Here is a 14,677-nt window from a genome sequence, read left to right as displayed (position 1 = left end):
TACACAAATCAAAAATGATACATAAAAACCCTCGCTTGCAACAATGCCAATTTAAACCCACTAGTAATCTTTAGAAACACATTTAACCACTGCACTTTCATTGGCAGCAACACTCGATGGCATGGAATAATTGAAAACATGTTTGCATTTCTGGTTTTTGTGGAAGTGCACATCGAAACAAACATGCTTGTATTTGATGTGCACTTTGCTAGTTTATTACAATCAACACTTCATGTAGTTCAGTTTTGTTTTCTTTGTGGGGTTCCTTAACGTAGGTGTATAAATTAAAATTAGGTTGCACTTAAGTTATATGTTCATTTCACATACATACATCACAAGCCGTACACAAATGGCGCGTTGTGCGATCGTTTTGCTTTGGTTTTCTGCTCCCGGCCGCTTAGAAATGTATCGCTGACTAATTTGGAATTCATTTGGGTAATAATACATAGAAGGGGGAATAGAAACGAATATGTTCGGCAGAGAGTATAAAAGCTATGTCGAGGCGGGAAAGGAGCTCCTCAGAATAAGTTTCGCGTTCAGTTCGCCATGGGCAATCACTGGCCAAAGTTGGGATTGTACGGAGCCTGCTTCTCATAGCCGGAGGGCATGACACTGGGTCCCGGATTAGCCATGGCCATGTCGTACGGCGGGGGATTCATACTGGCAGCCCCGGCGCCAGGATACGGAGGATAGGCCACGCCATGCGTCTGCATGCTGCTGTGCGGAGGATATTAATTATTATTTGCATTTGCATTTTGCAGGAGCTTTCGGTTGCACTTACCCGGGCATCGGCATCGGCATTTGCTGGTGGGTCATCGGCATGGGCATCTGCACGGTCACATTGCTGTGGGGAGAACGGGAGAGGTTGGAATAGTTTCCGGGCCCATTTTAAATCCGTACTTACCCGGTGGTCTGGGCGGGATACGAGACGGGAGCTACGTAGGCATTGCCCGCCGGATAGCCCGGCGGAGGCAGCTGTGTGACCGGATATCCTCCGGGAGCCGTGTGCGTGGCGGAGGTCACCACCACGGGCGCTGCAAAGAGTTAAAGCAGAAAAGGAAAATTAGAAACGGAAAAGAGCTGGGCCAATAATTCTGACTCATCGCAGACCACTCGAATCGCAGATCCGATAAGCTTCCATTTTTGATTAAACTCAATATGAAAGAAAAAACCCCATTCAGTACGCTTCAACACTAAAACAAATTTCAAATTTAAACATTTTCATATAAACTTAAAATAAAATTGTTATTTTCAACTTTGGAACAATTTAATATCTTTTCTTGCTCAATTAAAAAGGTGCTAATTAATTTCATTGTTAAAATAAAATGTAACAAAGCTCTTTTATTTTAATTTGTTGTGCAATTGGTTTGTTTTTTAGTGAACTTTTCGTATTTGTCCTATACAATAATTGTTATCTTATCAACATGATCGAAAGCTATATTTATAACAACAGTTAATAACAAAACTATTTTTTATTTAGACATAAAAATGTAATCATTCGAATAAAAACAATAAAAAAACTCTTAAGACAAATAAACTTGGTTTTTTTTTGGAAGTGTGGTCGTTTTGCCAATTTTTTCATTGTTCAGTCTATGTAATTACCAGCACCCTCGCTGATTGTGTAGCCAACATTTCGCGCTGCCTTCTGCTTGCGTCTTATGCAAACCACAATTGAAGTAATGAAAAAAATGGTGAAAGCTATAGATAATCCGACCCAGAACTCCCACATTTTCGATGATTTTCTTTAACTTGAAAAAACACAATCGCCTTCCAGACGAACACGAAACAGACTGCAAAGCTCTCATCTGACGGACCCACTCATTCGGCCCATGTCTAATCAATGGCCGATTATATGGCCAATACGATAAGCGGGTGGGTGACATGGGCAAATAACACACATGTTTTTACGAACTCTCATTCTGGTTTGTTTATCACTTATATTGGCAATACACAATAGCTTCAAAGTTACATAAAGCCAAACACTTTTCCTTAGTTATTGATTTACCCATGGATCGGAACTTCTTGACTATGCAACAGAAACACAAGCACATTAGTGAGGAAATAACTAAGAAGACTGAGACTGCAATGATGGGGATAATATACGGCTCCATCGCGAATATTATTTTATTCGAAGCTAACAGGTGCTACACCAGTGAATTCACGATTTCAACTGATTGTGATATTTTGGCTATTTGTAAGTGACAGGCTATTGGAAACCCATTGGCAGCGTTATCGCCGCAAAAGGGAGATCCCCGAAAAAACACACCTGCACCCTTCGTAAGTGCCGCTCTTTGCGTTCGTCCACGGGTCAAAAATACCGCCGCGGATGTCATGAAGAACACGGAGAGGGTGAAGAAAAGTATCCAGTAGATGCCCGAATCATCCATGATTTTGATACTGACTGAATAAGCGGCGCACAAAGACTAAACAAGAGCGAAGAACTAAAGCCGCCGGATCGGCAATCGAAAAAGTGCTCGTAATGCCCAAAGAAAAGGGCAATCGCACTCATAAAGATAGCACTTATCAGCGATAACAGCACTTTCGACCATTATCATAACTTACTTAAACCGCCGATAGCCTGACGACGCTTCCAATATAGTGCAACCAAACCGACCAACATCAAGATGAATACTTTGAAGGTTATGCGAACAGCGGCTATGTAGCCTACATAACTTTGCTGGGTTTCCATTAGGTGACTGACATAGGATTCGTTATTCATAGCGCAATTATCTTTGTCTAATGGTTTAGAAAAACAAAATCTTGCAAGTCTCGGGCAATAATTAATGCATATATCACAACCAAGGCAACCAGAACTGTTAGGATCTTCGCTTCGAATGCCAGAAATGTCCAGATAAAATGAAGTCGCTGGGAACTATCCTCAAACACATCCAAAATGGTGGCGTTCATGACGAAAGCCTGGGACCTAACTAAATGGGTTCCATAATCATTTTCTGAATGACCCAGCAATTCGGGATCTACGTCAACACATAAACCTTTTATGAGACCATTATCCACTAATATCTAATTATTGATATGCATTTAGGAGTAAACATGCCATTTTGACACACATTAGTAAATGTGATCGAAATAGCAGAGAATCACAGTCAGTTTTATCAGTATATATTGCACAAACATAATAAAAACCACCAGTCATTACCCACTTCACAACAAGTCCTAAATCTAATTATATCAAGATAACTGGACTATTTCACCATAGGGGTTCTCTACCACTTAAAGCTTTACAACTCAAGACTTTGGATAAGAAGTAAGGTCTAAGTGGTTTTAAGAAAATTTTCCAATTCTAATATCGGGTAATTATAATTATAGGATTTTAAAAGGGAAAATAAATCAATTTCTGTTACTGCACGTTTTATTTTACAACTCTTGAGATTATGACTACTTAAAGGCCCATATACAAGACTTCAGGTCTGGTTGATAACTTAAAGCACGTCGTCACATACAATCTTATACTTCTTTTGGGCAATGACTTGAAAATTTCACCCATAAATTAAATCTGCTTTGCAGATAGGAAGCACTCACATTATATAGTGGGCAATACCCATAATCGTATAATTATCAATTTACAAGATCGAGTTTTGAAATCGAATACAGAAGCTTTGCATGACGTCATCTGGAGCTTAATAAAAAAAAACAAGTTCCTAAGAATATTAGATGCAGTTATCGTTATCTTGTGGGCAAGCTTTTCCCGACCAGAATTACCTGTGGCAATTACGCAAATATGTAATCTGTGACTCAACTCGGATTTACTTGTGGATAGTCCCAGATTAATATGACTAAATACAATTTTTCCTGCTATTTAATAGATTTTAAGGGTTAACATTGACTAACTTACAGGGTTTCTTCTGAATCTTCTTCTGTTTATTATAGCAACATCGAAAACATAAGGCGACACTAATTAATAAAACTATTGGAAAAATAACAAGTAGAATGGCAGGAACTATCTTAATGATGAACATCACTTCGTTCAAATATTCTACTCGACTGAATGAGGAATTATGAATGAAGATATTCTTATGGATGTCTCAGGAAGCTTTTCGAAATAGGAAAAGATAATGAATGAGGTTGTATTTCTCATGAGATTAAGCTTTTTCCGGTTGTCAGAATCAGAGTTTTTTTAGAGATTATTTTTTTATAATAGTCTCAGATGTATTAAAGATAATTTTCTTAAAATAGTCACAGAAATGCATGACTAACCAATAATAAAACTGGCTAACAATAACCCTTTACATTTTCAAGATTCACAAGAATATCTACAGAAACTAAGCTAAAGAAGATAGATGGTAATACAATTGTTTCAATTGAGTATTTCCAATTTTCCAAGGAAGTTCAATAATTATGACATATAATATATAATTTCTTGATGTCTTTAAATTAAAAATGTACTAACCACTTATATCCCTTATTTTGTGTCCTTTCTTTAATTTTTGACATATACAAAGAGTCCTAACACAAAGCAGAATGATAAAAACAACAAACACTATGATCAGACCGATGTCTAATTCATTAGAACTTGATTCTGGCACGTTCACATAAAGAAAATTCATGTTTACACTGCAAGCGTCAACAACTAACTAAGAGATCCAGTTGTTCCAGTTGCAAAAATGAGAAACTTTTCCCCATCAACAGATTAGATTAAAGAGTCCCTTGAGTACTTCATACCTTTCTTACAACAGTTACAGCAATATTTCCAACAACACCAGAAGAGAATCCACGCGAGAGCGAATACAACTATGATATTTCGGTAGAAGCGTACTGGAAACTCTTTGTGTAACGATTCATTATTATCGTGGGGATACGACATTGTGTAGATAAGGCAAACACGTTTGACTGCAACGAATCGAAGAACTGAACTGTTCGATCGTAAAAATACTTGCGCTTAAGTTTGATTCAAGTCGCTCTTCAAGTAAAAACCCAAGCTTTTAGTTGTGAATGGATCGGGAAACTGATTTATTCCCCAGTTACTGAAAACATTCACGGCCACTACGATATCAAAAAGCTTCCCACACACAAATTGTAATCTAATGTAACGTAAGTTACAAAAATGTTCAATAAAAACCAATGTGTTGTGACAACTAAATTAAAATTTGTAATATAAAAAGACAGCAGTCCACTTTAAGTAAATTAAATTAGGTATAAATTTAGAATTTTAAGGAGCTGTCGTTTTAATTTTTATTTAATAATAACAAGTATACTGTGCAACATTTTTAGGGTTATAAAATGTAACCGCAATTCTGATTTCATGGGCGGAAAGAACTCATCGAAATAAGCTAAAACCCATTTGGGTTTCTCTGGCTTAGCTCGCGTTTACCTATTATAGCGAGTTAAAGTTTTACATACAAAATTTATTTGTAACGGCCATATCTTGTGAACCGATTAAAACTTCACTATCAAATCTTCAGTGATTATGTAGCTATGAACCCAAGGAACTTAATTGACAAATGACTCTTGTGAAGACGTACACGTAGCGCGTTAAAAATCAAAAAATTAGGCAAATTTGTTTTTTAACGCGCTAGGTGCACTAGGTGCTAAGTGCGCAAGAGTCATTTGTCAATTTAGTTCCTTTGGTTCATAGCTACATAATCACTGAAGACTTGATAGTGAAATTTTAATCGGTTCACAAGATATGGCCGTTACAAATAAATTTTGTATGTAAAACTTTAACTCGCTATAAAAGGTAAACGCGAGCTAAGCCAGAAAAACCGAAATGGGTTTTAGCTTATTTCGATGAGTTCTTTCCGCCCATGAAATCAGAATTGCGGTTACATTTTTCATGTTGCACTGTGGTATTGACGAGCATTATTAGAATGATTTAAAATTAATAAGGGTTAAGGGGCGTTGTAACTTTTTTAAACTGACTGCAGGCCCAAAACTGTCTGCAAAAAATGTTTCGCATAAAGCAAAAAACAAAACATTCCTATTTTTCACAGTAAACATTTTGGCTGACTGTCTTTATCTAACTGGCCGATTATAAAAAAATCGATTCCTACATTTCTACAGTCTGCTTTTGGGGTTTCCAATACAAATGACATTATAATAAAATTTAGAACTAAAAGATGGGAGATCAAATTTACCGGACCTCGTTAAAAACAACAGGGTAAATGATCATTTTAAAACAAATTTCTATTTAGTTACTATTTAATGATATTTGGCAGCAAAAAAGACAATCGCTTATCTTAAAGTTAAGGAAAACATGTATTTTTAATCTTTTACATTTTTAAAATATTCGACGTAAGGAATAATGATTTTAATACAAAAATCCAACCGTTAATAATGTTGTGTACTTTTCTGCGGGTTTACAAAACACGTACACCCAACAATGTACTGGCCATCCGAATTTGGTCTAGAAAGAGATTAGGAATTAATTTAATCCGCCGTGGATAAATTAACATCAAAGCGATTGGGTATTTAAATACATGCCACTCAAAAATTATAACATATGTATAAGCATTGGCTACTTATAAAAAAGATATTATCCTTCCATTAAGGTTTTGAGCTATTAAGCTGAATTGATTTTCTTTAAAATAATTTAATTAATTGAACAAATAACTGAGTCCGTTTGAATTAATTATATGTGTCACATTTGTACTGCCAGTTATTAGCTTTTTTAAAAAAATGTAAACAAAATAATTCTACATGAAGCCTAATAGTTTAGAATCTTTATGCTGAAGGAAATGAAAGTTATACTTAATCAGTCACAGTTAATTTATTTTAACATTGTATTGCAAAAAACCAGGGACCGTAAATAACAGTTATTTGTGATTTTTATTTTACAAAGACTACTGTGATATTTGATTTTAAACGTCAAAAATAACGTTCTTTTTACTCTTGTCCACAAAGTATATGCATTTCAACAAATCTGGAAAGCAAATTAACTGTTATTTGTTCATGTCTATAAAGTGCATAAAAACCAGTTAAATTGTTGATTAAAACCTGTACAAATCTCAGTAGGCCTTTTAAAATAAAAATCACAAATAACTGTTATTTACGGTCCCTGCAAAAAACTATTCCTTTTAAAAATCGCAGAATACCCAATATTTAACCAATTAGAAGAAAAAAATTTTAAAATGTGTTAAAATTGATTCGACTAGAAGTAATTTGTAAGGCAGAAAATCAAGATAAGTAAAACTACAATTCTTGCGCGACACGCATTTTAATACCCAATTGTTATCGAATCTCGCTTTGATGATAGAGGGTTTGATAATACCTTTCAGACCGCGGTTACAGAGACACTTTATGAGCAAGACGCAGAAAATAATACCAACTGCGATGATTACATAAACCATAGGGTCGTCAACCGACAAAAAGGAGTCCCAAGCACTTGACATTTTGTAAATCTAGCAAGTTCAAACTTGCAACCACAGCAACCAAAATATTCAACTGGTTGACTCTGTAATTCTAATTAAACTGAACTTTATTTCTATGAACGCAGACTTTTTACTAAAATTTAAAATGGGGTTTAAGAAGAAATGAGTAACCAAACGATAGACTTCTTTAAAAATTCGTATGATTTAAACATCACTTATGAGTTTCTTAAACGTTTGTTTATGCTTTTAATTATTACTATCAAACAAGTGATATTCCTAAGTTAACTCAAGTTTAGTGAATCCAAAGAATGTGTTTTCGGAATGGCATGAATCATTTTTTTCAAATGAATCCAGGATCTAAGCGTTTCTACTTTTGATAGATTACTACAAATGCAACTGTAACATCCATTGCAAAAGAAAACAATGCAATTGGAATAGCTCTAACGAAATACAGTCTTGTCAGTCGTACCATATAATCGGGACAATAAAACTTCTCAAGTGGACATAAATTTACAGCTTTAAAATTGTGTTATGAATAGGTATAATAAAAAGAAATCGGGCTTTCAATTTACGACTCAGTCTTCGTAAATATAACCCGCCCTTCTAGAATTAACTACTATCAATCATTTTATACCTTTAGTACTGCGTTTACAGCAAAACATTATGATTAATGCGCAAATAATAATACAAATAAAAATTAAATAAAGTATTATCCTGGTTGGAGATAGTGGTCCTCTATAGCTCCAGAAATGTGACATTGTTATTGTTTAAATCTAAAAAGAACGTTTGACTGCACCGAAGAGAAAAGTCAACTGATGGATCACACACTTCCAAAGAAACTGACTTATCCAGTCAACAACTTTCGTTATTTTCGTAATTTTTAGTCGAGTTTATGAGTAAAAAAGCGATAGACTCTTATCAAATTGGGTGTCACACAAAATATTTGTAACAATTTGTTTCAGAAATATGCGGAAGTAATCCATACCCCTTTTAATGCGTTTGCAGAAACACTTTATCCACACAAAGCAGAAAATTAAGAAAATTGCGACTAGACTTGCCGTTACCATGATAGACAAAACACGCGTTACATTTATCATTTTGTAGATGTTGAATACACTTTTGACCGTAAGGAACCGAGAAACGGAACTGAAAACATTTATCATACTTTGGAACCGCAAAACTCAAATTACTCATAATAATTATGAGTGAAAATTGCTTTCTAAATTATTTAATCTTTATATGAGAGTCACAGTTTTTAAAAACAACATAGCGATAAGCAACTTGAATTTATAAAAGTTTGTCTTTATCCGAAGAGCAACAGAAAGCGCCAATTTTTTTTATGGAACTTCGATTGGGTATTATTTTAATACGATTTCTTAGCAATTTCTCTAATATATCTTAAGTAATTGCACAGAATTTACAGCAACACTTTATAAACAAAAAACAAAAAAAAAAAAATAATTGTGATCAAATAAAGAAAAGCCTCGCATCGAGGCAAAAAAAAAATTTTCATTTACTTTGAACCTTTTGTAATACAATAAATAAAGAAATTTTCAATTATTCTTTCCGTTTTCAAATAAGAATTTTTTTAAAAAGGGTCCAAAAAAACGGGTTTTCAATTAAAAGACCCAGTTAAGGGGAACTAACAAAGTATTTGTAATCTGCATAAATCTCACTAACATAAACAATGTTATGTATCTTCTAAGTTAACTCCAAACTTGTATCCTTTATTAGTTTCAACTTGGAAACCCATATTGAGTAATCCCTAAATCTCAAGCATTACGTTTCAAATGCTAGTTGTTGTACAGAATAAACGTAAAATTGTTTAATACATATAAAATACACAACGGATCAAAAGAAATACAAGTACATATTTAGACATTTTCACAATATTAGACAGGTTTGTTCTCCAACATTTTGGACCAAACAACACAGAGGAACTTATACATAACACTATATTTAGACGTCTGCCAACTCGGAATGGCACAGGACAGCAACAAATCGGAGGACTGGAATAACTTTTCCAGTGAACCAGATACTAACTTGCTTCGATCACGGCCTTGTCCGCCAGCCGTTGGTTCCGTTTGCCGATCGCCCAGCGTATTATGAGCACCAGAAGTACACAGAGGACCACGGCGAACAGGGAGCACAAGACAATTGTGGAGGTCTCCAGATCCTTCTCACCCGGAACGTGCGGCATCTTTTCGATAGCAGTTAAAACTATTTTTTTTTTCAGAGATTTACTAACTAATAGATTCGATTGGCAGGCAGTCTTGAGGATTGTTCGATGGGTATTGAAGCTACGCCACGGTAATGCGAAATTGCGATGGGTTTCCAGTGTTCATGGCGCAGACGTTGAACGATTATTGCGAACTGGATGAGCTTCCTCGCCGACTTTTGTAAGAGTCCAGACGGTCTTCGGATTCCCATAAGGCCCGAAGGCAGTTCAAAGCGGTGCGATTAGATTAGCACCCATCGCTGTATCTGTGGTGACGCTCTGCGCGTTTAATCGCCTTAAAGACGCCATATAGTCCTGATACCGGTGCCAAAAGCTAGCATAGATTCGGGGGGAAGCCATAAAATTTTCAAGTGGACATTGTATTTACAGCTTGAAACCTGCGTCAATAGTCCGCATCAATCAAATAGAGAAATTAGGTTTCGATTTCGAAATTTATTACTCTTGGGAGGATCCTCAACCGATGCGATTACCCTCTACGATTCCCAAATCTCCGATCGCCGCTGACGTCAGTGCTAATCAAATAATTTAATTACGCTTATCGAACCAAGCATGGATGGTAAACAATAAAACCGAGAAGGAAAAACACCGGTCAATAGACCGACATATAACTTTTCTGCAGAAACAGAGAAAATGAAAGTCTGTCTGAAGTACTGAACCAACAAACTCATTATTGACAATATGCCAAGAAGTATCTTATTTCTGAACAACGCAATTAAATGAGGTTCTTGAAAGAAACAGACATCCTGGGGGTGCTTGAACCCAGTAAAATAATAGCTTACCTTGCATCACCTATCAAGTACTGTTGTATTCATTTCTTCAAGCAATTATTTTTAATGAAGTTATTGTCCTTACAATATGAGAAAATTCTCTTGCAACACCCAGAAAAATGATGGACAACATTTTAGGTCTGGCACAGCCTAAAACATTCTAAATGCCTAAAAATTTAAACTTTTGGTATATTTGCCCTACTATTTAGGTCCCGTATAGCCTAATAGTTTAGGTCATCGTGGGCCTTAAAATTAATGCATTTTACCTAAATAAATTTTCACGGAACTCTGATACCGATCTAGCGACGCTATAATTCCCAACCAGTTATAGCGCGGCTTGCATGGTAACCCACTTCGATCGTTGAATAAAACAGCGATTTCACTGCTGAACAGTGAAGCCTCTTCGCTCGTTTTTGTGTGTTGGAATAATGACGACTTCTTGAAGACTAAGCCGACATTGACCTCGAGTTAGCTATAAATTTCTCTGTATTTACTTTATAATATAAAACATTTTTCAGTACAAATTTTTAGGCCAAAGAAAGCCTAAAATTTTGAATAGGGGTTTTCTCATATTTTAAGGCAGCGTATTACCTAAAATCTAGGCCAAAAATTACCCCATTTTAGGCCATTAATGGCCTAACATTTTAGGTCATTTAAATCAAAGCATACTTTTATAAATAACAATCAATAAATCAATCATGGTCTTTTTAAAACCTTTTTAAATTCCTTTAAAACTTATATACCTAGTTTTATTGGTCTTTTTAAAACCTTATTGGATTCCTTTAAAACTTATATACCTAGTTTTAAAAATTATTATAAATTGTGGATACATTACTTATATAATAACCTTTTATCTCAAGTGAAAAACTCAGTTTTTCGACATAAAAAACCTTTTTTACGCATTGAAAAATGGGTAGATTTGGGCGGTTTTCCCGTAAACCTTGTCCGAACTATTTGTGGTCATCTAATCAACACCCTATCGCCTAATTTGAACACCACTAAATATAATTTAATATCATTTCGCTAAAGGGAAGAAGAACGAACAATATTTGACGTCAAGCGGTTGGAAATACAGATTGCCGAAAATGTTAACAAGGCTACACGAGGCTGAATTGATTTGATGGAAAACACTAATGATTTGTAAATTAAGGCGATAATCAAAGGTGCTCGATGCAAATGGCGACTTGGACATGAAGCACTTATGATTAGATTTCGATAGCCCAGCTGTCTCGAGCGATTCCCAGAATCGGAGATAGGACCTCCGATCATCCCGCGATTACTATTTAATGACTTGCCCTCACCGGCGGTGATCACAGTTGAGTTGCCCATTCGAAGTCGACGGGCTCGACGAACCCGCAAAAGGATGAGTATTAAAACCACTATAAAGAACACCATCATAATCGGGAACCACACATCGAAATAAATGTAAACCATTTTCAAAAGAATCTTTTTAACGTGGCGCTCGGTTCAAAAGTCGGCAGAATACTGCAGAAAGTATATTTTCTGCTATGCCATGGATACAATTGTCAGTTGCTTATCTATAAAAATAAATCATTACGTTATCGACCAAGCGCTAATGAGTCATTTAAATTAATATTAAATTGCATTGAAATGAAAAAGATACTTTTTTACCTAGCTGTACACAGAGTGAACTAAATTTAATGGTGGAAAAAGGGTACAAAAATATATGGGAAAATCCTGGCCAAAAAGAGACAACCCATTTGTTTAAATAAGATAAGGTAAGCATATAAATAAACCTAATTAGATAATTACTTGGGCACAGGCTGATAAAGTAAATTACGTTTATGGCCGAACATAATTAATTTTGTTTACGAATCAGTGGAGAAGCGAAAACTTCAAAAGAGCCAAGAAAAATGCTCTCTCTCGTTTTTGTAGTATTTTAATATTTATCTCGAGTTATCACGAAACAATATGATTTCGTATAACCTCACGCACACAAATATTAATCTGAAATTGGGTTTTCAAGCAAATGGAACTCCACCCGTTTTTTGTTTTTGTTTTCTTTTGTTGTGGAGGACATGACTCATAAGGGGGTTTTTTGATAAATAGCTCTATTTATATATACATGTACTTTTCTACTTACTGGACAATACGGCACCCTGGCGTCTGCTGGTACAGCAATATCCGCAGCAGCTCATGATTAGGAAAGTGAGCAGGAAGAACATAAAAATACCCCAGAAATCCATTGCGCCTTCGAAATCGTCCAATTCAAATTCGTCCACTGGGCAGAAAGTTTAAATTTTATGATTATACGTTGCGAGGTCAATGGGCCCTAATGAAATACTCACGTTTGGCTTAAGGTTACGGTTTATTGCGGCTTTTAAATATTTAAACTCGAAAATTCCACTTGTTGCCGTTATTGCACAAAAATGCAGTGTTAAATTACCAGAATCTAAAACTTTCTCGAAGCACACGTGGAAGTCAGCAAAATATCATTTAACTACTCAATCGGAAGGCCTTTGTTATAGCCTGATCGGAATTGGCTATTATATCTTATCAAGATTTAATCTGCAAATAATAAAATATCGTGATATGAACAAGCTAAGTATAGTGTTGTCAACTGGGCGCCTTTTGCAGCACTAGTTCTGTCAGATGTGTTTAGTGAGCAATCGATAGAGAGTTCAATAAACACAGCTTCGTATAACTATCGATTGCAATTAAATGGCCGAGAAAATAAAAAATAAGTTTAATACAATTAAGAAATGTATTATTAATATACTAATAAATATATATGTAGTTTATTACACCAACAAAAAGATTTATAGTAAAACTACTTTTTTTAACATTAAGGATGATTATATGATAATATTTGATTTATTTTTTGAGGCGTATTTTAGGCTATTCTTTAAATTGTGATTCGTAGAAGTGTAATAAATCTTTTAAAAACGAAATATGCATTTTTAGCGCGCCATCGTTGCCACCTGGCGAACTATCGATAGTCGGGTTTAGTACTTCCTACCAGTACTACTCACATATACATACCTCTTTTGCCATTTTTATCATGGCGATTTCTTTTTGACATTTGACTACAACTGGGCGCACGTGTTTTCGGGCAAGGCTCTGTGCTAAATTATAGTAAAATCAAAGTAAATATCAAATTGTGCGGCATCCGATTGGGACGTTACTAATCCGAATTTTGTGTGCTTCCCGTTGACCAGATGAATCCGGAGAAGCTGAAGAAGTTGCAGGCGCAGGTGCGCATTGGCGGCAAGGGCACCCCCCGCCGCAAGAAGAAGATTGTCCACTCCACGCCCGCCACCGACGACAAGAAGCTGCAGTCGTCGCTGAAGAAGCTGTCGGTGAACACCATTCCCGGCATCGAGGAGGTGAACATCATCAAGAACGATGGCACCGTCATCCACTTCAACAACCCGAAGGCGCAGGCCTCGCTGCCGACGAACACGTTCGCCATCACGGGCCATGGCGAGAACAAGACGATCACCGAGATGGTCCCCGGCATCCTGACGCAACTGGGCCCCCAGGACATCAACCAGCTGAAGAAGCTGGCCACGGAGATTGCCAACAAGAGCGGCGCCGGCGGCGCAGCCGGTTCTTCGGCCGCCGATGCCGGTGACGACGATGTGCCCGATCTGGTCGAGAACTTCGAGGAGGTGGCCATCGCCGGCACAAAGGAGGAGAAGTCCGGTGAGGGGGCGGCCTCCGCTTAGGCAGGTCCAACCCCATCCAATTGGACAAATCACACCACACACAAAAACACACATACAAAACATACGGGCCAAGGGGAGCAAATCGAAGGGGCAGGCATACAGGACACACTGACGCATCCCGGAATCATACCACTCCCCTATTCCGTACCCCCCCCCAGTCGGGAACGGAACCACTCCGGTCTGTGGCCGTTCTGCCCTGGATGGGCCATCCTTCGTGCTCCCTTCAGCCACTTTTTGGGGGTCATGCTACACACTATACTAAAATACAAAAAATAAAGGCATCCGAGTGAGCGCTGAACAGAACACATAAGCATAATAACTATACTTAACATACTAAGGGAACCCTTCAATCTTAATCTAATAGTCATAGTTTGGAACCGTCAAATGTATTTTCCAAAGCGATTAAAGCACGTTTCCTTAACCAACAAAGAAAAAAAAGAACTACAGTCCAAACAACACACATTCTAATTTTTGCCGCCCTCCCAAGAACATACACAGATGTATCTATAGATATATGCGCTCGTAATACACACTATACGATATATATATACGGTTTTCGGAAGAATTTGAAGCGAGGTGATTAGGGGAATAACGCAGACACTCCAGAAGAAGTCATTGCCAGGTCGCGAAGACAGGAATATATTTTTAGCACTAGCT

At 36.7% G+C, this 14,677-nt stretch overlaps 2 protein-coding genes across 9 annotated transcripts; one reads left to right on the top strand and one right to left on the bottom strand.

The window, feature by feature from the left end:
* Positions 1 to 147: 147 nt before the first annotated feature.
* Positions 148 to 12,915, bottom strand: LOC108065083 (uncharacterized). 8 transcript variants are annotated; one of them, XM_070213060.1, is made up of 5 exons: positions 12,641 to 12,915; positions 12,436 to 12,573; positions 905 to 1,034; positions 782 to 844; positions 148 to 717 (listed from the first exon to the last, which is right to left on the bottom strand). In XM_070213060.1, the coding sequence occupies exons 2-5, from the start codon at positions 12,536 to 12,538 to the stop codon at positions 555 to 557; spliced, it is 459 nt and encodes a 152-aa protein (XP_070069161.1). In that variant the 5' UTR covers positions 12,539 to 12,573; positions 12,641 to 12,915; the 3' UTR covers positions 148 to 554. The 8 variants fall into 8 exon arrangements, with proteins under 8 accessions (XP_070069161.1, XP_017008442.2, XP_070069158.1 ...); XM_017152953.3 differs by having other exon boundaries at positions 148 to 714; positions 12,641 to 12,909; XM_070213057.1 differs by lacking the exons at positions 12,436 to 12,573; positions 12,641 to 12,915 and adding an exon at positions 4,681 to 4,846 and having other exon boundaries at positions 148 to 714.
* A 371-nt stretch (positions 12,916 to 13,286) lies between these two features.
* Positions 13,287 to 14,513, top strand: bic (bicaudal). Its single transcript, XM_017152944.3, has 2 exons — positions 13,287 to 13,438; positions 13,511 to 14,513. Exon 2 carries the CDS (start codon positions 13,511 to 13,513, stop codon positions 14,018 to 14,020), a length of 510 nt encoding a protein of 169 aa, XP_017008433.2. The 5' UTR covers positions 13,287 to 13,438; the 3' UTR covers positions 14,021 to 14,513.
* The last annotated feature ends 164 nt before the right edge of the window (positions 14,514 to 14,677 follow it).

This window comes from Drosophila takahashii, chromosome 2R (assembly GCF_030179915.1).
Source record: "Drosophila takahashii strain IR98-3 E-12201 chromosome 2R, DtakHiC1v2, whole genome shotgun sequence".
Lineage (NCBI taxonomy): Eukaryota > Metazoa > Arthropoda > Insecta > Diptera > Drosophilidae > Drosophila > Drosophila takahashii.
The sequence above is the reverse complement of the archived record's forward strand: the minus strand, read 5'-3'. Positions and strand labels throughout refer to the sequence as shown.

Bases quoted from the DNA above. Each gene is read 5' to 3' on its own strand.
- LOC108065083 (XM_070213057.1), bottom strand. From the start codon at position 4,822: ATGTCGTATCCCCACGATAATAATGAATCGTTACACAAAGAGTTTCCA. The intron at 1,035-4,680 runs GTATGAAGTACT...AACTCTTTGCAG, and splicing joins CTGTAACTGTTGTAAGAAAG to CGCCCGTGGTGGTGACCTCC. The intron at 845-904 runs GTAAGTACGGAT...TTCTCCCCACAG, and splicing joins TATCCCGCCCAGACCACCGG to CAATGTGACCGTGCAGATGC.
- bic (XM_017152944.3), top strand. From the start codon at position 13,511: ATGAATCCGGAGAAGCTGAAGAAGTTGCAGGCGCAGGTGCGCATTGGC.